Genomic DNA, 24,308 nt, shown 5'->3' on the forward strand with positions numbered 1-24,308 from the left:
TTTCTCACCTCTCGGAAACTGCTTGTAGCTGCTCGGCTAATCTGTCCCTTTCTGCCCTCATCGTCTCCGCCTGTTGTTTGAATTCTTCTCCGTCGGCTGCTTGCTTCGTGGCTTGTGATAGACTGTTGCGAAGCTCTGTGACGTCTAGCTTGGCTTTGGCTAGTTCGAAGGCCTGTCAAATAAATCAGTCTCTAAAGCGAAACAATAAATTCAATGATAATTATATCGCGTTAAGACTGACTTTGTTAATTTGGTCTGAGATGCCGAAAGGTCTCAAGTTGAATGTTTAAATTAGTCATTAATAACAAATTCCAGTTAGAATTTGTTATTAATAAATAATAGTTACAAGACTTAGTAGTCTAATAGAAAAATGCTGTCATGTCATGATAAAGCATTCGTCGCTTACACTCGCCTCGCAGTCAGAATATGACAGTGACTCATGTCATGTATTCAATGCGGGATGTATGCTACCATATTATGCCTGCAGGATACCATAATACACATGTCTTCAAAATTATCGAAGCATCTTTCGAGATATACGAGTATAGGATGTTATAAATTATGCATATAATAGCCCACGTCCGTTATAAAAAGCCGAAGCCGTGAAAATTCACGCTCATCATATTACAATGGATCCATCCCACACCAGAAATTGGCAGTTAATCGCCGACTTTTTTGGCACCGAACCAAACTTGAAGAAATACAAAACTTCCGTGAGACACAGACATATTAAATATATTAAGAACGGGTCCCTCACGTATACGTACGTACGTACGTGAAACATGTCGAGCGTTTTTCGACTTAAAATACGTGAGTGACCCGTTCTTAATATATTTAATATGAAGAAATACTGTCCAGAATCGATGCACTCTGCAGTACTACGTCATTTAAGCACAACTAAAAGTGGATTGTTTGTCTTAAACTTAAAACCGTGGAATACGGTACTTAATGATTCATTGAAATAATGGGGTTGGCAACTGTCAAAGGTTTGCCTAGATGGCGCCATCATAGCTTGCCCCTTTTTCTATGAGATTTGGCTTAAAGAGCTGGCATCCAGGGTATTAAAAAAACAAAAATTTGACACAATTCTAGGGATTGACGGGGCAAGCTATGATGGCGCCATCTGCTAAAAACTTCCACCGGCCAACCCCATTCCCGCGTAGACATTTTGCAAATAAACTTATTATACAGCTACAGGTTAACACTTATGTATGACGCAAGTTAATAAAATATTATGTGGTAATTTAATTACGATTTATGCTCTACCCACGCTGTCAAATATCTGAAAATATATCACAAATAGAGTTGGCAAACCATTTACGGAATAAATTTAAAACCACAGATAAATATGTATACAACATCAAATGTTCTTACTGAAGAACGTTTTGAGGGAAGCAAATAGAGTTGGACCAATTTGACTGTATGAGCTGAGCTGACTGCCTAACAATGAAAATAATTGCATCATTGTATTCCTTTTTTTTTCCTGCATGTTACGTCTTTCTACCTAAATATAGTAGCAATATACATATTTACCTTATCATTGAGTTCCTTCCTGTTAAAGTCCAACTCATGCTGCAGCAGCGATATCTGCTTCCTAATCTTCGCCAACTGCTTTTTATCGTTGCTCGCCTGTCTGTCCGTCCCTTTCTCACTCTTACTCTTTGGTGACGGACTTCGAGACACCATCTTCATCTGTTCCTTTAAAGACGCTATCTCTTCATGGTAAGAATTAATGTCTTCATTTAATATATCTATCTCTGTTTCTTTATCTTTAAGTTTGTCTGTTAGATCTTTTAGCTCATCTATTTTCGATGTTAATTCGTTGTTTAGAGAGTTCACTCTTTCTAGTTCAGTTTCGCTGTTTTGTAGTTTAAGTGACGCGTTCTCTTGTTCTTTTTCTAGTTTAGTTAGTTTCAGTTTTAGCTCTTTGTTGGATACATTAAGGTTGTTGTTTTCTTCGTTGATTTTGTCGATGTCACGATGTTGAGCGTCAATGGTATCTTGTAGTCTGAATAGTTCGTTTGATTTCTCTTCAAACGCCTCTTTTAAGTTGTCTAGTTCTTCCGTTTTGTCGTTAAGGCGTCTCTGCATGTCGTCTAATCTATCTAAATGTTGATTTAAACTGTCAATTTGTTGATTCTTCTCAGATACTAACTGTTCTAGTTTTTGAAGTTCAGAGATCTTCTCTTTTAAAATTCTGTTCTCAGATTCGCATTTTTCTAGAGAATTATTTCTGCTCTGTATTTCGTCAATTTTAACTTCTAGTTCAGTCAATTTATTGGTTAAATTACGCTTTTCTTTAGCTAGTTCTAGTATCATATTTTCTCTCCTTAGAATGTCTTCTTTAAGCAGGTGTAAATCTTTTGATTTCTCATTGACTTCTTGCGTTAGTTCATTCACTCTTTGCTCTAACAGAGTTTTATTTGAAGAGAAATGTTCTAGTTGATTTTCATAGAACTTCTTATCATTCTCCATAGTAGTCATAGTATTTTCTAGCAAGCCTTTCAGCTCTTCTACCTCTTCTTTCAGAGCTGGGAACTCACATAACTGTTCCTCGGCGTTTTTCAACTCGGATTTGCATGTGTCAAGTTCGCTTCTAGACTTCTTAATCTCGTGTTTCAACTGAGTCAATATGTCTGGGAAATTCTCCTGTCTTATATCAAGTGTGATACCAAGTTCTCTTAGTGAAGTAAACTCTTCATCATGACTCCTATTCTCTTGTGAAGGCTCGGCCGAGAAGTCAATCTTCTTCGGAGCAACGCTGACATCTTTACTATCATCTACCTCTCTATTAGGATATAAAGAACAGTTATCAGCTATGTTTTGAGCTGTAGAATGTTTCACATTTTCGAATTTCTCCGCAGTGCCGAATACTGTCGTCTCATTAACGTTTCTCTTAAACCTGTCCTTATTCTGAGTGGAGGTTAGAGGTAGAGATTCAGCTCTTGGTGTGAAGCTGGGTAGATCGAAGTGGTCGATAAAGTCTAAGTTTAATGAGCTCATGTTAGGCTTGGATACGTCAGGGGGTAGAGTCCTGTTCTGTGTTTTGTCTCTGTTATCAGCGTAGGGGATGCCAGAGAGGCTGAGGTTTTGGGCTTTCAGTTCGGCGCGACGCATCTGGAGGTCCTGCTCGTCGAATTCCGAGATGGACACTATGTCGCTGAGGGTTCTGGCGGAGGCTTTTCCCTCTGGTTCGTCATCTTTTTGGTCGTCGTCCAGTTTGAGTGCTGTAGGACAATAAAATACATATTATTTATTGAAACTTTATTGCACTAATAAAAATAGTTTCGTTCGAATGGCGAACTTATTTCCTCAGGTTGTTCTCTACTCGTACCATTTTTCGTTGCTATATGCACACAAAAGTCATTTTGGTTTTATTAGACCAGGTTTATAGAATAGTAAAGTTCCGTCACTAAAATTTCAATAAATGATAATTACTAATTAGAGGAAAGACCGTCGTAAAATTTTCTTGATGCAAACAATTTTAAATGTAGCTGATCTGCAGTGTAAGATTGAATTACTACATTTTTTTTTTATATTTAATCATATAGAAGTGACGTTATTAATACTCTTTACCTATTAAGTGGCATTATTTTGAATGTAGAAGGCCGAGACATTAAATTATGTACATAATCGAACACGGAATCCAAGCTACCACCCGCCACCGAACCACTCGTAACGTTACATTAGTGGGTGTCGCGATATATAATACTAATGGAGGTTGGAGCGCCGCCAAACATGTGGAGTCTGACTCAGTGGTCTGGGTTTGGCTGTTCACATTATTTTTGACAAGTGAATAAAACGCTTTTGGAAAGTCGAAATGTAAATAAAATGGTCAGTTCAAGTGCGATTCAAATATAATTTTACAATTTATTTGCTACTTACATTTGAATCCTACGGAGTCAAATAATATCATGTTTGAAGCCAGAATTAACATAGAATTGAAGACAACGAATGTTTGAAGAAAAGCGATAAGCAAGAACATTTAATTGTTATTTCTGCAACATTTATATAAAAAAGGAAACGTGCTGGTGTTCAAAGCCTCAGCCAGTTGGTTGCTGCAGACCATATGTCACCGTTAAAATGAACGCAGAATTTTATTGTACAAGACTAATAAGACTATCTTGGTTCACTAATGCGTGGCGTTGATCAGTCAGTCAATTGGATTTGGTGCAACTGGCTAATAATGACGCTAGGCTATAAAGTTAAAGCAGAACTTCTGAAGAAAGCTTACTACCTCAACACTTTATAAACTTATCCATGATCTCCTGTAGCTTTTTTTTTTTTTTTTAAAAAAAAAAAAAAAAATCTTTATTTCCAAAAATACAAATTACAGAGTGAGGCAGAGGTCTCCGCACTAGGCTTCGCCTGTATCGCGGGGTACCAGGATTACATTAAACAACAGAATTATTGTTACAAACAAAGTCCAGCTTATGGCAAAATAAACTTATTATAACTAACAATCATATGCTCCTCTCTCTCGGCCAGCGCGCGTTGGTGGTCGCGCAAGCTTGCCTACAGCTCATCTTTATCCTGTTCTAGACTCTTGGCTAAAGCTTCTAGCTGGCCGATGCAGGTCTGGGCTGCTATGACAGTAGACTTACCCATGATCTCCTGTAGCTGCTCCTCTCTCTCGGCCAGCGCGCGTTGGTGGTCGCGCAAGCTTGCCTGCAGCTCATCTTTATCCTGTTCTAGACTCTTGGCTAAAGCTTCTAGCTGGCCGATGCAGGTCTGGGCTGCTATGACAGTAGACTTACCCATGATCTCCTGTAGCTGCTCCTCTCTCTCGGCCAGCGCGCGTTGGTGGTCGCGCAAGCTTGCCTGCAGCTCATCTTTATCCTGTTCTAGACTCTTGGCTAAAGCTTCTAGCTGGCCGATGCAGGTCTGGGCTGCTATGACAGTAGACTTACCCATGATCTCCTGTAGCTGCTCCTCTCTCTCTGCCAGCGCGCGTTGGTGGTCGCGCAAGCTTGCCTGCAGCTCATCTTTATCCTGTTCTAGACTCTTGGCTAAAGCTTCTAGCTGGCCGATGCAGGTCTGGGCTGCTATGACAGTAGACTTACCCATGATCTCCTGTAGCTGCTCCTCTCTCTCGGCCAGCGCGCGTTGGTGGTCGCGCAAGCTTGCCTGCAGCTCATCTTTATCCGGTTCTAAACTCTTGGCTAAAGCTTCTAGCTGGCCGATGCAGGTCTGGGCTGCTATGACAGTAGACTTACCCATGATCTCCTGTAGCTGCTCCTCTCTCTCGGCCAGCGCGCGTTGGTGGTCGCGCAAGCTTGCCTACAGCTCATCTTTATCCGGTTCTAAACTCTTGGCCAAAGCTTCTAGCTGGCCGATGCGGGTCTGGGCTGCTATGACAGTAGACTTACCCATGATCTCCTGTAGCTGCTCCTCTCTCTCGGCCAGCGCGCGTTGGTGGTCGCGCAAGCTTGCCTACAGCTCATCTTTATCCGGTTCTAAACTCTTGGCCAAAGCTTCTAGCTGGCCGATGCGGGTCTGGGCTGCTATGACAGTAGACTTACCCATGATCTCCTGTAGTTGCTCCTCCCTCTCTGCCAGCGCGCGTTGGTGGTCGCGCAAGCTTGCCTGCAGCTCATCTTTATCCTGTTCTAGACTCTTGGCTAAAGCTTCTAGCTGGCCGATGCAGGTCTGGGCTGCTATGACAGTAGACTTACCCATGATCTCCTGTAGTTGCTCCTCCCTCTCTGCCAGCGCGCGTTGGTGGTCGCGCAAGCTTGCCTGCAGCTCATCTTTATCCTGTTCTAGACTCTTGGCTAAAGCTTCTAGCTGGCCGATGCAGGTCTGGGCTGCTATGACAGTAGACTTACCCATGATCTCCTGTAGTTGCTCCTCTCTCTCGGCCAGCGCGCGTTGGTGGTCGCGCAAGCTTGCCTACAGCTCATCTTTATCCGGTTCTAAACTCTTGGCCAAAGCTTCTAGCTGGCCGATGCGGGTCTGGGCTGCTATGACAGTAGACTTACCCATGATCTCCTGTAGCTGCTCCTCTCTCTCGGCCAGCGCGCGTTGGTGGTCGCGCAAGCTTGCCTGCAGCTCATCTTTATCCTGTTTCTAAACTCTTGGCTAAAGCTTCTAGCTGACCGATGCGGGTCTGGGCTGCTATGACAGTAGACTTACCCATGATCTCCTGTAGCTGCTCCTCTCTCTCGGCCAGCGCGCGTTGGTGGTCGCGCAAGCTTGCCTGCAGCTCATCTTTATCCTGTTCTAGACTCTTGGCTAAAGCTTCTAGCTGGCCGATGCAGGTCTGGGCTGCTATGACAGTAGACTTACCCATGATCTCCTGTAGTTGCTCCTCTCTCTCGGCCAGCGCGCGTTGGTGGTCGCGCAAGCTTGCCTACAGCTCATCTTTATCCGGTTCTAAACTCTTGGCCAAAGCTTCTATCTGGCCGATGCGGGTCTGGGCTGCTATGACAGTAGACTTACCCATGATCTCCTGTAGCTGCTCCTCTCTCTCGGCCAGCGCGCGTTGGTGGTCGCGCAAGCTTGCCTGCAGCTCATCTTTATCCTGTTCTAGACTCTTGGCTAAAGCTTCTAGCTGACCGATGCGGGTTTGAGCTGCGGACAGCTCGCGTTCGAGGATGATCACCTTGTCTTTCGGGTTACCTGATGGTAGAACAACATTGTTATATGTTAAGGCAGGGGTCCCAAACCTTTCAGTCGCGGCGCACTTTTTAAGATTTTGGCGATGGCGCCGTAACCTAGATAGGCTATTCGAAATAGATAGATAACATGGTGAGGAGGATTACCTCACGGCGCCCCTCTCTACTCTCTACTGGCCCCAGGGCGCCGAGACGCACAGTTTGGGAACCCCTGGGTTAAGGTTGAATATGGTGTAGTTGGCAATTTGGCGGAGTGACTAAGTTGTATTATAGTCATTAAGTAGACATTACATCACAAATAAAGCTATCGTCTACTACCTCACTGAGCCACTGAGTTGAGTTGTATTGGTCGGACAGTAGGCGCAAGCGGATACCAAATTATCAGACTAAGGGGTCGTCCAGAAATCATGTGATCATATTTGACCTATTTTTGACCCCTCCCTCCCCTTGGTGATATTTTGTGATTTCTGGACGACCCCTAAGGGCCGATTAAGACGGACTGCAACCCGACTGCAACTTGTATGGGGACTGCACGTCGTTGCAGGCCTTAAGACCACCACATAGGGACACAAATAGTAACCCATCCCCGGCCGTTAAGGAATTATCGTTATGTCACGTTTAACATTCAAATCTTGGACCTGCAGCGATGCGCGCAAAAATATCTGTCACAGACTTGTTTGTAAATCCATAAGAAGGGAGTGTATGAAGGCAACAAATTTGTAAATATCCGGAGACGTTAGTAAACTTACATGAGTTTCCATATAACGCTTGGTGCCGCTCGTTCAGCTTTTCTTTCTCTTCTAAGTTCTGTTTAGCTCGTATTAACTGCTTGTCTTTTGATTCCAACTCCTCCTTTAGCCGTTGTACCTGTTGAATTAAATTAAAAATTTGATTACTATGCAGTATGCACCTTAGGGTCAAAATACTGTAGATATGTAGATGTAAATTAATTTTTCACGCCACTGTTCGGAAATGTGGCAATAGATGGTCTAAAACCAAGCTGGAAAGTACGCAATAGCTGTAGCACCTGAACCACCACTACTACAATGTTTCGTTGTTATCATCATCTGTCATTGGTGACGCACGCAATATACCGTTAAACTATTGAAAATACAAAAATAAAACACTAAGAAAAATGTTGTTTTGTACTGACCTTTGACTGGACTATTAAACACAAACGGGCACCTACCGAGATAAGCTGTTTACTATTTTCTACTGTTTTTAAGTAGGAGAATAATATTCTAAAGGGTAGAAAGCGGGATCGGTAACGGTTTTCTTATAATAAGATACCTATTTTTCAGTTTCATACAAAAAACAGGTTTTATTTTTTTTCTGCTTTAAATAAGCCTTATTTTGAAAAATTTTATATAACATTTTTTATTCCTTACATCATTTTCAACCGAAAAGCATTTTTTAAAACAGGGTTTAAAAAAAAATGCAAATGTCCATTTTTTGTCATTTCGTTCCACTGTGTGACGGTTCGCTACAGCAATGAGTATCATGTAAAACATAAAAATCAATAAAAGGTATTTTTTGGCGCATTTTTTCCTTCAAAAATAAAATTACGTTATTTATAGGTCCAATTTCTTGTTAAAAAAAAAGAAATGTCAAAACCATTCATTCATTCAGTCAGTTCATTCGATTCACTCTTAACTTAAGGCGTTTTTTACTTTTGTAGCTGTTTGTGGTTTTTTAGCAAAAACGCTCCTAAGTTTTGAGTCGGTTTGAAGCAAACAACGGAAAAACACCTCTTAAAAGTGATAAAAAAAGTAAAAAAGGCGGGATCGGAAAATACTCACTGAATTGGATAGTGTAAATTATGTTTGACAAAAAAATACAAGAAACACGTATCTACGCTCGCTATAAAAATGAGTTCTTCTAGTGAAGAAAATGATAGCTAACGCCTACCGAAATTCAAGAGACAGCACAGGCAGTGGCTAGTATAGCATAGCTAGTATTTGCTACCAGAGAAATCGCGGGCTAGTACTTATAGTTATGTAAATGTTTTCTTATTTCCTCGCAGTAGTCGTGAAAAGCACTATGTAATGCCTCGTCCGGAAACGCCAAAGATGGACTCGTATTATTTGATTATCAAACTCACTTGTCCATCTTTTAGCGGTTTTCCGTCCTCTCCTACAATGTACTATAGATGTCTGGGTATGACAAAAATAAGTGCCTTCAACATCCAAGACAATGTATCATCGCCCACACTGTTAACTAACATTTCGTAAACCTTATTACAAGAGGCATAAGGTCCATCAATAGACAGTTAGGAGTGTTGCTGTTTGTACTTAACGTTATACCCGTAAACGTTGAAATAACTAGTACGACAGTGATGACGTTTGTCATAAACAAAACTTTTCGTGCCCGACTAGCAGATATTAATCCTTTATAAACATGTCTACAACAAATGTCGGGTATCCTATACCTAAGGAAATAGTTTAAAACTTTAAACAAGTCATACGTCAAAGTCACGTAAAGTTGACAACATCGCACGCACTTCGAGCGCGCTTACTCGACTCTGACCGCCAATGTATGGCGTATATTTTAACCAGTGTAGGTGCGAGTCGCGTCAGCGTCGAGCGTGCGTTTCCTGCCGGCTCATTTAGACGATGGGAGAACTCGCATGCGAGTTTCATTACATTGCGGTTTTTGATCGGTCGGTTGAAGTAGACGTAACCAACAATCCGCAATGTAACTAAAATCGCATGCGAGTTTGCGCGCCGTCTAAATCAGCCCAGGCGTAAGGCATCAGCCAGTTTTGGTTTGAGAAGGTTCTGCGAAACAGAGGAACTATATGAATAACGGACCTCTGCTAAGGCGTCGTGCAGGCTGACCGTCAGCTGGTGGGCCGCCTGGTGCGCGAGCGCCTCGGCGTTGTTCCGCTGAGTCTCGAGCCGCGCTGACAGCGAGGATATCTTGAGCGCCTGCTCGGACATGCGCGCTTGGAGCACATCGCGCTCGGCGCGTACCTCCTATAACAAACAAACAATAGTATATTAGGTACAAAGGTCAGGAATGCCGGCCGAGTGAAGTGATGCCATTTTATGAACACAAGACTCGTAATTCTTATCTTATTCCAGTCGAAGAAAGTATATTGCTTTTCTACAATAAATGTGTGTATGTGTACTATTAAGAATGTAAGTACTGTCTTTCCACGTAGTAAAAATGGAATATAAAGTACTGTATCTAAGTATAGTAGTAACACATATTACTTTGTTTTCTACTCTAGAAGAAACTCGAGTATTTGGCAAAGTACTCTGTTGTGATAGCGCAAAAATAGCACCAGTGTTTGCAATATATCTATATACACAATTGTTAAGATTTACTCTTATACGCATAGTTGCTTGTGAAGTGTTGTGGTATTAGTTGGAAACAGTTTAATGATTATGATAGTATGTAGACGCCGCTGAGATGTAATAGTACATTTCAATGCAAGTGTGGAAAGTATGTTATTATTTACGAGTCCCGAGATGTCTTTTATGAGCCGTAGGCGAATAAAAGACACGGGACAAGTAAATAATAACACTTTCACACGTACATTGAACGACGTTTTTTAATACATTTGCGAAAAAATCACAATAAAACAAATATTGGTAACATGAGTATTACACTTTTCACATTTACGAATTTTCCCTTGAACTTGAATGATGTTGTATATTATCTATTATTCAGCACTATAAACTACGTTCAGCGTTGATTTACATTGCCTAAATTAATAACAATAATTCATTTAATACAAAAACACTCTTACAGTTGCAATTTAAGATAATTATTTTGATACAACTAAATTTCAAGTGAAAATGGCGGGCGCCGGTTTTACTTTTCATTTTTCATTTTTTCTGTTAAAGACAAACGCCAACGTGGCAATGATATAGTTCCTTTCAGCCAAATAATAAAAAAACTTTTTTAGTGAAATATCGTATTTTATAACGATTTATTTATATAATAACAAATAAAATATTTACTTTATATCGTGTAACAATACTTTTTGTACGTAATAAATGTGCAATGGCAAAATAAAAATATATAAAGTTTTTGAATATCCAAACTCTTTGGTGTGGACGTATCGAATACGGTCAGAATTAAATTTAAAAAAGCTGGAAAAGTAAAAAGCACTAGTTCGCAAAAAACAAATTTGCGAACGCTAAACAGCTACGTAAAGTAGCACTTTTTGAGCAACTGTATTAAAAATACATTTCAAAGTTGAGATAATCTGACCATCCAACATGTGTTAGATAATCCCATTTACATAATCATTTTATGATTTATAAATATTTTCTGCTCTCACACATTTATGTATTTGTTTCCAGATTTCAGTCTCAAAATCTTTAATCATCTATAAAGCAAATTCGTAACATCGATGTAGGTACAATGACGAAAACCAAACCACCGCAACAACCATTAAACGGGACGCGTTAACGTGTCGATAGTCCAACGGTTAGCCAACCGGGTCACACACGGTCTAATTTTACCCGCCCCGGTTACAACTCAGCTTAAAAGATCACCAGGCCGTTCGTCATCACTTTCTAGCTCAGTGTCATGATTAATTTAATACAGGAATAGTCTATTCTTCGAAGTACTAGATGATATCATAGGCCTAGAATGAGAGGCGGTTATTGACCGAGCGTGTGCGAAGTCCAAGAAAGTTCATCTTCTTAGGAAGAATCCTCGCGTTATCCCGGCATTTTGCCACGGCTCGTGGGAGCCTGGGGTCCGCTTGACCCCATGATTTGACGCAGGCACTAGTTTTTACGAAAGCGACTGCCGTCTGACCTTCCAACCCAAGGGGGAAACTAGGCCTTATTGGGATTAGTCCGGTTTCCTCACGATGTTTTCCTTCACCGAAAAGCAACTGGTAAATATCAAATGATATTTCGTACATAAGTTCCGAAAAACTGATTGGTGCGAAGGCCAAGAAAGTTCTCGGGCAAAAATGCTTTCGTATGTCTATCCGGCTGTCTGCTTGTTCTCCTCTACAGTCTGGCTGTGTCGTGTGAAATTTTGCGAACGGCTTGAGACTCGCGTATTTCATTTGCCTTTGTTTCTCCTTCAAAATGAAGGTAAATATCACCAATGCCATGGCCAGTTCGTTTTAAATGTTTTAATAGTCAGTTAATCATTTTAATTGTGACGTCAGTTCACAGCCAAGACGCTCACAGTCTTATTATTATAACAGTGGTAAGACCGTAATTTATTTACGTACTTTGTTTGTATGCCGAATTTGCTTGGCAGAGATATTTTCGTTAAACGTTAACACAAACAAATCTGTGATTTGTATTTTCTTTAATCATAATTTTATTTGTACTTGTGATATCTTCTATTATATGTAATGCCATCTTCATCCCATTAAATTCAAAGATAGCATTTGTAAAAGCACTTACACTTACATCATAAAGGCTTGTACAGTCAGCAGCAGGAGTAACTAAGCGGGCGATGTGTTCAAAATGATCTTGACGCGACTTTATTGTTAAGAAAATAAGAGCGTGTCAATGTAATTTTGAACACCCCGCCCGCTTAGCAACTTCTGCTGCTGACTGTAACTTGTAAAGTGTGATGAAATCAGAAGCCTCTTTTTAAAAAGATTTTATTACAATGAGCCCTATTTTTTTTCCAGATATTGGATATTCCAAGCATAACTCAGTCGATGAGATATTATTCATTTGTAAAACCCTACTAACTTTTGATTTTAAGTATTAAACTTGTCTTAAAAAGAGGAGAATAGAATACCATCTTGAATGAAAAACCTACAAGTAACGTTTATAAACATACTAACATATTTATTGCCACCCAGCCAAACAAGACGTCCGCGCCAGGCCATAACAATTTCGTCATATAAAGCAGTAGTACCACGATCTCGACTATCGGGTCGTCCGGCCTGGAAACGAAATCATAAAATACCCGATAGTCGGGTTTTCGGCACTGAATGTTAAATTCAATAGATGCATAAACACAAGCGAGCGTGCAATAATCGAGGTGGCCGTTAGCGACATTGTGAGCCAATTGACGGTATCATATATTATTCAATTGAGAGGAAAGCGGTGAAGCATCCTGACGGTAATGAGGGATATCATTGTCTCAATTGAGCTCTGTTGACGTTTTCATCAGTTTAATTGGCACGTCTTGTGACTGTGATTCGAAATTGCTGATTATTGTAAACATTTAGCTTGGTACTCCCGTATTTTCAACAGTTTCAATCCTCATTCTACTCCCATATGGAGTAAATTCTGGGATAGAAGGTATTCTATGTTTCTTTTCAGGTGATATTCTGCCTATGCAAATGGGATAAGATGCTTTTGCGTGAATGAGAAATACAATTCTCACATCTAGATAATCAAACATGGAAACATACAAACTTTGTCATACATAGATACATTCTATTCCATCATTAGTAAAGTTGTCCATAACGAATTGCGTAGCAGACGTATATATACGAAAATTAAAACATTCTTTCAAGAATGCACATGCATTACGTGCATTTTGTGGTTTTCCTTGTTCGTATAAACGGTACCCTTAGATTTTGGTGCCTTACCATAGTATGAGCAGTCTATTCTACTCAGGTCTTTGGTCAAATAGAAATTAGGTAAGACCAAATATGAAAATCGTGCAGGCTAATCTTTGAATAATATATTCTAAGTTTAAACATCATGTTATTACCTATTTAGACAATTCAGATACACTCACCGTTAAATCCGGCAGCCCCATACCACTATTCCTAAAGTACTTCCACAGAAACATAACTCACTACACCACACTACATGATACCATGACACTACACGATGATGGTACGATAGTTACTAAACCATATGGTTCTCTCACGAAATGGCACGATCACACAATGTCGATCATCACTAGACTAGATGGTTCGCGCTTACGAAATGACCACACGATGACAAACACAACTCACTACACCACACTACATGATCTGCGATCACACTATGAGATGATCAATTTGTTTCGCGCTTACGAAATGACACGATCACACGATGTCATGATACTGTTGCCATCAGAAATATCTGTACCGAGTAATTAATTTTGTGGACACGATTTTGTAGAGTTGGCTGATTTTGGGGTCGTTTCCGGTCATCTAGTAAAGTACTAAAGGCCCCTGTACATATTGGGCCCGCGCCGGCCAGTACAAGGGACGCAGCCATGCGGTAGCATGAGAGCAATATTACTTGCTCCCTCTAACGCATAAATGCGTCCCCCAGACTGGCCCACGCTGGCCCAATGTGTACAGGGGCCTTAACATCGACACTTTAGGGGCACCCCACACTAGCGTCTTCCGAGCGTCGGCGTCTAGTCAACTCGATGGCTGCTGCTCGACGCAGCGTTGGCGCAACTGCGCAGCTACGCCATTTTCCATAGCGCTGACTAGACACCGACGCTCTAAAGACGGTTTTGAGGGACAAGGTTTACCAATTTGTCAATTTAGTGTGGATGATATTAGAAACATCACTAAATAAACCCATACTCAATCCACCAACAATCAATCCACAACTAATTTTAAAATTCTAAAAAGATACTCCCGCTAGATAACATCCGTAAACGAACTCAAACTTCACAACACAGTATCACAAAGAAAGAAAAGGTTTCACATCACAGTGTCCAGATATTTGTGATCACATAGCTCGTTCCGATATATCTGATGGCGACCGTCGAATTTCACCTTGCGACAGCAGAGCACTCGTTGGAGCATTGAGACCGACTGAGCGCGCGGAGGGAACGCGCCGGGAAATACATTTTCAGAGCGATGCGCGTTTGGTGACTTGTTGATCAGAAGATTAGACGGATAGGTGATTTTTACGTTTGATGTAAGTAATGCAGAAAACTTTCTTCGCTTGTTGACCGAATCATAGCGGTACAATTTATTAATGAATCGATTGACTACTTTGATCAGTCGATTTATTTTGGGGAATATAAATGCATCAGACCAGACCAGAGAGACCAAAGTAATAGGTACTACTACTGATAGTTTCTTGGTGTGGCCAATTAGAAATCTTGTAATGTTAGGTTATTTTACGATGTTCTCAAAGCTCAATCAACAAACTTACTAGCAAATCGATTTTGAATGATAATAGAAATAAACGAAACGGATACTACCTACTCTGGTAGGTTTATTTAACCTTTAGCTCAGTTTTAGAGCAATACTCAAACAAAGTACGAGTAACAGCTACACTGTGTGATACCGGAACACTATAAAACAAATAAAGAAACGGAAACACATGCCTGAATAATAGCAGCCGAACAGCGAACCTCCTTAATCCAAGGTGACAGTTCCAGTCAAACGCTGATGAACCCAAATATCACCTCAGGCGCGGCCAGGAGCTCCGCGCTCCTCGAACGAGGTTGGCCAAGGCAAAAAAGTGTCTCAACTACATCGGTCCTAAAATCTATAATCAAGTCTCCGATGACATAAAGACTGCTAGAAACAATAACTTGTTCGTATCAAAACTGAAATCTTACTTAGTCTCTGCTGCGTATTATTCGTTGCGTGATTTCTTAAGTAAGTAAAAAGTATGTACCTACCTAGTTATTCAAAAAAAAAGTACAAAGTCGAACCACTAACTGTCTACATTCATACTCGACAAAAATAAGCATGTGATATATGTAGGTACCACAAAATTATTGTTTTATATGTAGGTAATTATGTGTGTGATTTACTATTAATAATTGTGATATATTTTTATGATGTGACGTGTAAAATTATTATTTTATAAATAAATTAATTGAATTGAATTGAATTGACAATCGCTTGCGCTTCGCCAGGTGACTTCCCTAACTTCGTCGTATTTTAGCCGCTACGGCTTTAGTATCAGAATAAAGTAAATTCAATAAACAGTACAACTATTAGACAAATAAACAAACCACAAACGCCTATTACCGCATCCGAACGGCGACCTCTCTAACCTCGTGGTATTTTTAGCCGCTAGGGCTGCCTTCCTGCTTGGGCAATCGCAAATACTTTACGATGTGTCGACGCATGAAAATCTTGCTTAAATCTATGCGATTATGAGCCGCGTGTGAAAGGGATAAAGGTCATATTGGTATGACAAATACTGTGGAGTTAGGTCTCGATTTTTATTGTTTTTTAAAAGGCGCCTTTTAGTCGGAGATTCTAGTCGGTTGCGACATTTTTTATAGGAAGGATATTTTAGTTCAGTAGTTTACGAGTGAGGTTTGCTCGAGTAAGGATATTTAGATCATTAAGTTTTATGTTTATTCGATTGGTCGATTACGACACGCTGATGTGTGTTAATTGTTTCGATATTTTTCTTCCCTGTAACTCAATCTGTCTTATGCTGAACTCTCGATGATCCTAGATTCCAAGAACTTAGGAGGGTTATGGAGTATCTGATATTGAAATTATTGCTAAAGAATGACCAATTATTAATGACTATTAATGAGTAATGACTACACACACACACACAGGGGGCCTACGCGAACCATGTCTTTCGATTGTCTATTTGCCTCTCAAGCGTGAGGCAAACAAAATTTCTATTCTCTAGTTTCGCGGTAGGCCCTCAGATAACGGAAATGTCACGGCAAATCTGTAAAGTGTCAGCCCTTAGCTGTAAGCTAATCAAGCATGATACCAATAATGAGAGTTCACCGCATTAGGGTCATCTCTCGAGTGACTCACGTGTGGGTATCCTGTCACGTTCAAACGCATATGTCACGGTTAACCAACGGGCATAGGAATCTGTGTCAATTTCCATTTTAACTACAAAACAACCCACTTGCCTTATATTGTGGTTAGAGAACCGACCGATTCAACTTATGATATTCTACGTTCCTAAATATTAAATCGCTAGAACATTACTAGTAAACCCAATACCTATTCGCTGGCCCAATATTACAGGGTTCTATGTTACATTTTCAAATTCGACTTAATGTCACTATGACAATGTTAAAATTTCAGTTCGATAAAAATGAAACATAGAACCCTGTAATATTGGGCCAGCGTATTGTAACACTTTATTGCTATATATTCTGTACAGTTCCTTGTTATCCCTAAAATAAATAAATAAAATACGACTTATTATTCAGAAAATCAGAGCGTGAGTAACAACTTTTGAACACCTCACCCGCTCAGCTGTTTCTGTTGACGACTGTATTTCCTTTGTCTCGAGTTTTTCCTAATGTAGCATAAAACAGCAGAAGAGCACAGATTACAAAGACGAATGTTTCACAGAACAGAAATAATCAAACAAAGCAGATAAAGTGTCTCTGATAAACAAAGAACGGTTAAAAACAGCCACTTTCGGAGAACACTAATTAATAATTTGGACTTCCGTGTGTTCGTCACAATGCATTGAGGATCACTGGCCTCTAAAATTTGGCGGTTATTTTCAATATGAAACCCAATGAGGGAAAACGTTGGCTTACGTATGCCTAAGGCTTATTCTACAAATGTTTTTCTCATTTTTCAACTGGTTTAGTCTCATGAAATGTCAAGTACCTATAGATATCTGTGCAAACGCCAATCCCTTCTCATCGAATCCTATAGATACCTACACTACACCCCTAAATTATTGAATTATTGGGTTAAATATCTCTCTATTTTATCAAACATGGCTTAACAGAAGATTTTATTTGCTCCCTAGTGCAAGAATCTTATCATCATTACACCGTTTGAGTCTAAAGAAAACTTGTCAGTCTGCCAACTGAATCAGCAGACGTTCCGAGCGAAAGACACCCGACGCAATGCCAAATCACCAATTAATAATTCTTATTTCAACCTAATAAGGTTCAATCTCGCATGTTTGCTCATTGAACTTTGATACTAAATTATGTGTTACTATGCCTCTTATAACAACCACATAAAGTACAATTTAGTACTTGTATTTAGAAATTGACATTGCTAAAAATAAAAGAAAAACTGTTCGAAGCGAGCTAACTAAGTTTAAACCCTAATAGAGTCGATTTTAGGTTAATAATAGACTGTACTCATTAGGATTAAGTGCATATTCATGTTGACTGAAGATTTGGCTCGTGTTACGAGGGATTAAGGTTTATTTTTAAATGTTTTTGTGGGTTAGCCGCCTTTGATGCCGACTTGATGGATCGAGCGAAATGAAAACAGTTATGTTAAGAATAGAGTGAGAACGCTATTGATGTGATTTAACATGGACTTACTGAAAATAGAGTGATTAGAGGATTTGTTTTCATTTCTTTTCTATTAAGTACTTAGGGGTTGTTCCACGTTAAGAATAAACCTACAATACAAATTCATCAGGTACTGGTAATAACCGTTTTATTTCTATTTTCAAACGGAAACATTATAAGTATTTATTTTCAAAAAGATTTACTAGAATGACGATCTTTTCAAGCAATTTTTATTAGTATTTCAAAACTGAAAATTACGATATAAATCAAATTTTTAATTGCCATAATATATGAGAACCTTTCTTTCGTCAAGTCTTGTGTTATTATGCTGGTGTCGAAATATTTGTGATATTTATTCTAAATTTAGATCGGGGTAGAGTGGGGTCATATGAGATGATGCGCTTAAAATCTTCTCCAGGTGGCTTTCGTCAAGATAATATAAATAAGAATGCTTTTATCTTAAAATGCTTATGGCCTTTCCAGTTACTATAAAAATCTTGTAAAAATACTGGGAAAAAATATCTTCATAAACTTTTTTAGACGTTTGTGTCGAAATCGAATTTAATTAAGTCAACAAGATCTTAAAGTATTTAAGTATTTTATAGAAGGTGACATTATCATGAATGTGTTCTTATTTTAGCTCTAAAGTTGTTTTCAAAAACAACCGTGACAATGAAAAGCTGGCGCTAACACTTGGCAAATATAAATTCAAATGGATTCATTTTAGTGCAGATTTTTTTTCATACCACATCGGTGGCAAACAAGCATACGGCCCGCCTGATGGTAAGCAGTCACCGTAGCCTATGAAAGCCTGCAACTCCAGAGGTGTTACATGCGCGTTGCCGAAATTTTAAAAACCTGTATTTAAATTGTAACTTAATTTAGTATCAAGAAGGTTCAATTTTATGGGATCTAAAATGGAGATAAGCCTTTGTTTAAAGTTACTGTTTAATTAATGCGTAAGACTGAGGACAGACACGCATCGGAACATATCTAAACATTTGGGAAATAAATATCAAAGCTCAATAAATAAATAAAACATGTCAAAAGCTGCGGGCTCAGCACGGTTCCATTTTTATCGACTATCACTATGCGCGTCCCTTTCGCACTTACATACTTGCTAGAACGTGACAGGCATGGTGACAAGGGATAAAAACGCGACCGTGCTAAGCCACCTGGACATGTTTATGAGTTGTCTGTGTTATTTTAACCCCGTGGTACATTTTTAAACCGTGTTTGTAATATTTTGATAATATTTCGTAATAGCTTCTGCCGGCGAATTGGACGACGTAGAATGATTACTTCCATGATAAAAAACTATACTATGTTCACCTCCGGAACCCAGTCTCCATATCAAATATAAAATTAACGCGTGAATAAATAACAGCGAGACAAACAGTTTTTCTTTTATAATATTAACAGGAATTATTACTTTTGAATTATGACAAAAAAGTAACTATCTGTCTTTATTCGAATCCCATCCTCGTCGCCAGTGTTAGTTTGGAGGTTAAGGGGGCAGGAAGATAAACAAACGTGCTCGCTTATAGAAGTCCTGTATTCGACTGACGGTCGGCCGTTGGACGCAGCCAACAGTACTTAGCCTATACTTATAGATAGCTATAACAGTTTATTAACTTTAGAAAAAGAAGTGTATTCTTCACCGCGTGTGTCGATATGATTCGAAGAGTCGTTTGCAGCACGATCTACAGATCTAGCATAGTATTTCTACTAAACCTTTATTGCTATTGTGTAAAGTACCATTACTCCTTGAACTCTAAATCAGCAATCATCCAATCACGACCTAATGACAGCATGTATACGTCATGACACCTAGAACACTAACACGTTGGAGAAATGCCATCACCAAGGTCGCTGGACAAGTGGACACTGGTGACAGTCACTTTTATGAATACACTCATATTGGATTTCCCTAAATGTTGTAACTGGTGGGTTTATTCTTTTAAGTTGTGATGTTTTGTTGTTGACAGTTGAATTTAAACCGTGTGTTTGACGTCTTATTATAAGTTTCTATTTTTATGCGACCTTGGGTACCAGTAATCCTTGAAAATGACTTGCTTTAGCTTTCGTGGCCTCGAATGCAGAAAAAGGTTTGACATGCCAGGTTTCCATGCCAGTGTGCAGTGGAGGCTCGCATCCTGAAGAGATGTCTCCTAAATAGAACATTTCGCTTTCGAAGAAACTATAAGTTAGCACTTATACTTGAGTCGCTTAACTTCAAACTCGGGTAAATCAATCTGTCTGATTATGCTATTTTGGTATTAACAAAAGGATAGATATTTGCAGACAGGGTCAAATGGATTTACCCGAGTTTGAAGTTAAGCGACACATTTAGTCGGATATCCAATTAAGTTTCCATATACATATAATGTATCATCAGCTGTTGAAAGCGCTTTCTTCGCCAGAACTTTCAGCGAAGATGACAATCGCTTGCAGAAAACGAAACGCAAAAAAAAACGTACATAATGTATGGAAATGACAGCGCTTCGTTTCTTTTTCTACAAACGATTATCACTTTGGCTGGGCCCCCTGGGAGTTCTGGAGTGCCTTTTTTCGAGTTTGCAATTCCAACCCTAAATATAACATTCTCCTCTTCCCTTGAAGTCGAGTAAACAATATGTTGTTTACTAAAACAAACAAAGCTCGAACAAAGTCGAAGGCACAAGGCGCGGTAGGTCACCAATGCGTTGGTCAGACCTATATAGTCAAAAGTGCATTCAATGAACCACTCCATGAATGTACAAGAAGGGCTACAGTACGGGAGGAATGGCGACGGATTGTGAAGCTTGCCACCGGCCCCGATATGACGACCACGACCACTCTGACAAGAGTGTGACGACAAAGAAGAAAACAACATACCTGCGCTACATCAGTGAGTTGAGCTCGTTGCATGTCCAAATCCGCGATACGTTTCAACGCCGCATCTTCGGCCCTAGACAGAGCTTCCACGGCCTCAAAAACCCCAAGAAGTTCCGGCATGCCCGGCCAGCGCGGGCTTGCATCTCCGGGCGATATGGCCTGAGGACAATTATTAATCTAGAAATGTTTCTTATTGTATTGTGACTATCGACCGTATTTAACAACCAGCAAGAGGTTCATCCTCGTCTGAAGGTTTATTTTAGTTTAGAGTCATCAAATACTTGCGATGACTATTTGGCGCCACGCGGGAGGCCACAGGTGACCCTCGCCCTGGCAGCTTTCTCGTGCAAAGATTGGCCATAGCAATCCAGCGCGGGAACGCTGCCTGCGTGATGGGCACCCTACCAAGGGCGCAAAATTTTGATAGGTATTTTTAACTTTAGTTATCTTAATTGTAGTTAATTATAGTTTTATATACATTTTATAACACTTATTATATAATAAATGAGTTACCACTTATCGTACCTCTCTTGGACCTTGTCGATCTCGTAGCGACACGTCCTCGCTAGGCTCGCTGCACGGCGCGGAGCAGGTCTCGTGAACTCGCTCCAGTCGGCGTGTGCGCCGGTGGAGTTTCTCTTCGAGCCATCGGCTCTGCAAATATCGAAGTCGTTTTGACACGCGATAAACAACTGTGAGGACTTGGCAATGGCGAAACCTCAATTGATAAAATGTCCAAGCATTATTCAAATAGTTATTTACGAGTGCGGAAAAGGGGAAATTCGAAACGAGTGGCGATAAATTAAAACACGACCGTAGGGAGTGTTTTAAATCGACACGAGTTGCGAATTACCTATTCGCACGTGTATCGTACAACGTTTTACAGTACATATGGCCCTTTAAACTTTTGACATACGCATGAAAAGTGCTATTTTACGCACTAGTGCGGGAAAATAGGACCATATGTACTGTAAAACGTTGTAAGTACGTAGTTGTATTCTTGTATACGGACAAGAAAAGAAAGATAATAACAAAAAATAAGGTGATACTGCTCAGAATCTATTAACTAAAATAAATGTCGTATACCAATACCAATACATTTTTGAAGTGAAAACTTCTTTAGCGGCGCTGTGCACTTTTTGAGATGGGAAAAAAATGTTAAACCAGAGACAGCGTAAGGCGTAACCCTCTCTTTCTACCGCGCGGCGAAAACGTATGCCTGAGCCTGCTGTTTCGTTTGCGCAGGGCGCTTGCGTGACGTCACGTGTGACGGACAATGTCATTGTGTTTTTCTTTTTTGATTTAAATGCCATCTAGTGAGTTTCCCTCAAACTGGTATTAATATAACTGTAATACTCACAGTGATGTGCTTAGGGGTTTCAAGTAATGCGACGAAATAACGCTAGATGACGTTAACCTCAATTATACATAGTGCTGCAGACATTTTGCACTAGATGGCGCTGTTATTAATATTTTGAGTTACAATGTCGTTGAGTTTTCACTTCTGCCGGCACCCCCGGAGTGCAACCCGTTGATTTTTTTGTTATAATTTTAATTCTGATACCACTACTATCAGAATCTAAATGCTAAGAAACTACGACAATATTTAAACAAAATAAAGTATACCTGCTCCTTAATTCTCTCCATGAGCTCCTCGGCCCGATCGTCGTTGTCACCGACAGAGACAGCCTCACTGAGTTCTGCTCTTTCGCTCCTCAGTGACTCGAGCTCTCCCAGCAACCCGCGCATCTTGTTGTCTCGCTCGTCTATTGTTTTCCTCATTTCTTTCAACTAAGGAAAAAAAAACATATAGATATTGCGGAATTTCAGGTCTCGCGGGTTTCGGGTAAGTAACTGTTCCATCTTGGTGGATAGACCGCATATAATACATAAATACCGACGTGCTTTATAATAGGTGTTCTAAAGCCACGTGGGCGGCAAACAAGCATACCTGCCTGATGGTAAGCGGTTACCGTAGCCTACAATACTATAGAACCGCAGACTATAGATAGAAGGAAGTATCTCATTAAGTCTCTTGAGAAAACCTTGATTAGGAATTAGATTAACAAAATACCTGTTCTAAAATAACTGCCTCGTGAGCTGTCTTCTGCTCTAACTGGTTCTCCAGGTTGGCGATGATATCGCGCAGCAGCAATATCTTCTCGTTTGTAGCTTTCAACTCCTCATCGGCGGCAGCCTTGCGGGACTCCAGGTCTTGGATCAGGGTGTTCATCTCGCGGGTTGGGGGTAGCTGTTCCTTAAAGGTAGTTAAAGTTCTTTACCTGTTCTAAAATGACAGCCTCATGAGCCGTCTTCTGCTCCAGCTGGTTCTCCAGGTTGGCGATGATATCGCGCAGCAGCAATATCTTCTCATTGGTGACCTTCAGCTCTTCGTCGGCGGCAGCCTTGCGGGACTCCAGGTCTTGGATCAGGGTGTTCATCTCGCGGGTTTGGGCTTCCAGCTGTTCCACCTAGGTTGTCAAATAATACATTCATACATATAATCACGCCTATTTCCCAGGGGGGTAGGAAAAGACCAGGGATTTTCACTTGCTACGATCCTGACATACCTCTTTCGCTTCCTTCACTTTCATAACATTCCTCATACACGCTCGCCGGTTTAGGGTGCTCTTGACCTGGCCTTTCTTCAGGATTTCCCCGATCGATCAGAGAAATTCCGTCGAGGTCTACCCCTTCCAACTCCCTCTTCTACTTCTCCCTTATACACTCTCTTTGTTAGCCTTCTTTCACTCATTCTTTCCACGTGTCCAAACCATCTCAACATATATTTCTCAATTTTTGCCACTACATCTTCGTTCAGTCCACACTTTTTCCTTATCACACTGTTCCTAATTCTATCTGCAATCTCACACCACCGTAGTCAAATAAGTGTAGATACAAATAGGTAAAGGAAGAGTAGTACCATCGCCCACAATGTTAACTGAGCATCGATGGACCTTATTACAAAAGGCATAAGGCCCACCCATGGACCGTTAAGAGTGTTGCTGTTTGTACCGACAACTCGTATACCCATAACGCCATCTATCCCAAGATTGAGTAAACAACCATTACAGTACTCTATCCGCCCACAAATCAAGGAACAGATTGACAAAAAAAGGAAATTATGACGTTGCAATTTTTAGGCCTCTCGGCGGCTAGATGATTCGAAAACTAAATACCTACACGTTCCGTGGCTAAAAATCTAAGTAATGTAAACTAAGTACTAAGGTAATATTAAAAAAAGGATTAAGCAAAGCATAGACCAATATCAACCTTCGCGCGTTGGGCCAAGGTTCATTATGACGCGCCGCACACGATACTCGTGGCGTTCAAAGGGGTTATAATAGTATCACAAGAGGTTGGTTTAGATAAGAAGACAGTTTGATTATCAAGCACAAGCTAAATATAAATCTAAAAGCTATCGTAAAAGTGTACAAAAATTAATAAGTTATTCCACTAATTCTACAACTACGGTATAAAATTGTATCTTAGTGGCAATAAACAATATTGAAAATGAGCCCCTAAGGGATGAAAGCGGGGTTGAAAGTTTTAACGACATGTACGATTCTACGTGGACGAAGTCACGAACGGAGCTTTCGATTCTTAATTTAAAACTTCAAAGTTGTTTCTGAGCTCTTGAGTTTCTAGAGTTTCAAGGTATTTGATGCCAATAGGATACAAAAGTGTATTACAAATAGTGCTATA

At 40.2% G+C, this 24,308-nt stretch overlaps 1 protein-coding gene across 1 annotated transcript in view; it reads right to left on the bottom strand.

Moving 5' to 3' along the window:
• The window catches only part of LOC134797818 (golgin subfamily B member 1), a 108,653-nt gene that overhangs the window by 19,145 nt on the left and 65,200 nt on the right, over nucleotides 1–24,308 (bottom strand). The window contains exons 16-24 of the mRNA XM_063770188.1: nucleotides 22,886–23,074; nucleotides 22,230–22,394; nucleotides 21,129–21,257; nucleotides 20,604–20,762; nucleotides 9,428–9,592; nucleotides 7,367–7,484; nucleotides 6,442–6,621; nucleotides 1,534–3,227; nucleotides 9–172 (exon numbers count right to left, since the gene is read on the bottom strand). Of these exons, the coding sequence (XP_063626258.1) occupies nucleotides 9–172; nucleotides 1,534–3,227; nucleotides 6,442–6,621; nucleotides 7,367–7,484; nucleotides 9,428–9,592; nucleotides 20,604–20,762; nucleotides 21,129–21,257; nucleotides 22,230–22,394; nucleotides 22,886–23,074 (2,963 nt within the window). The remainder of the gene's footprint in view (nucleotides 1–8; nucleotides 173–1,533; nucleotides 3,228–6,441; nucleotides 6,622–7,366; nucleotides 7,485–9,427; nucleotides 9,593–20,603; nucleotides 20,763–21,128; nucleotides 21,258–22,229; nucleotides 22,395–22,885; nucleotides 23,075–24,308) is intronic.

Source organism: Cydia splendana, chromosome 15 (assembly GCF_910591565.1).
Source record: "Cydia splendana chromosome 15, ilCydSple1.2, whole genome shotgun sequence".
NCBI lineage: Eukaryota > Metazoa > Arthropoda > Insecta > Lepidoptera > Tortricidae > Cydia > Cydia splendana.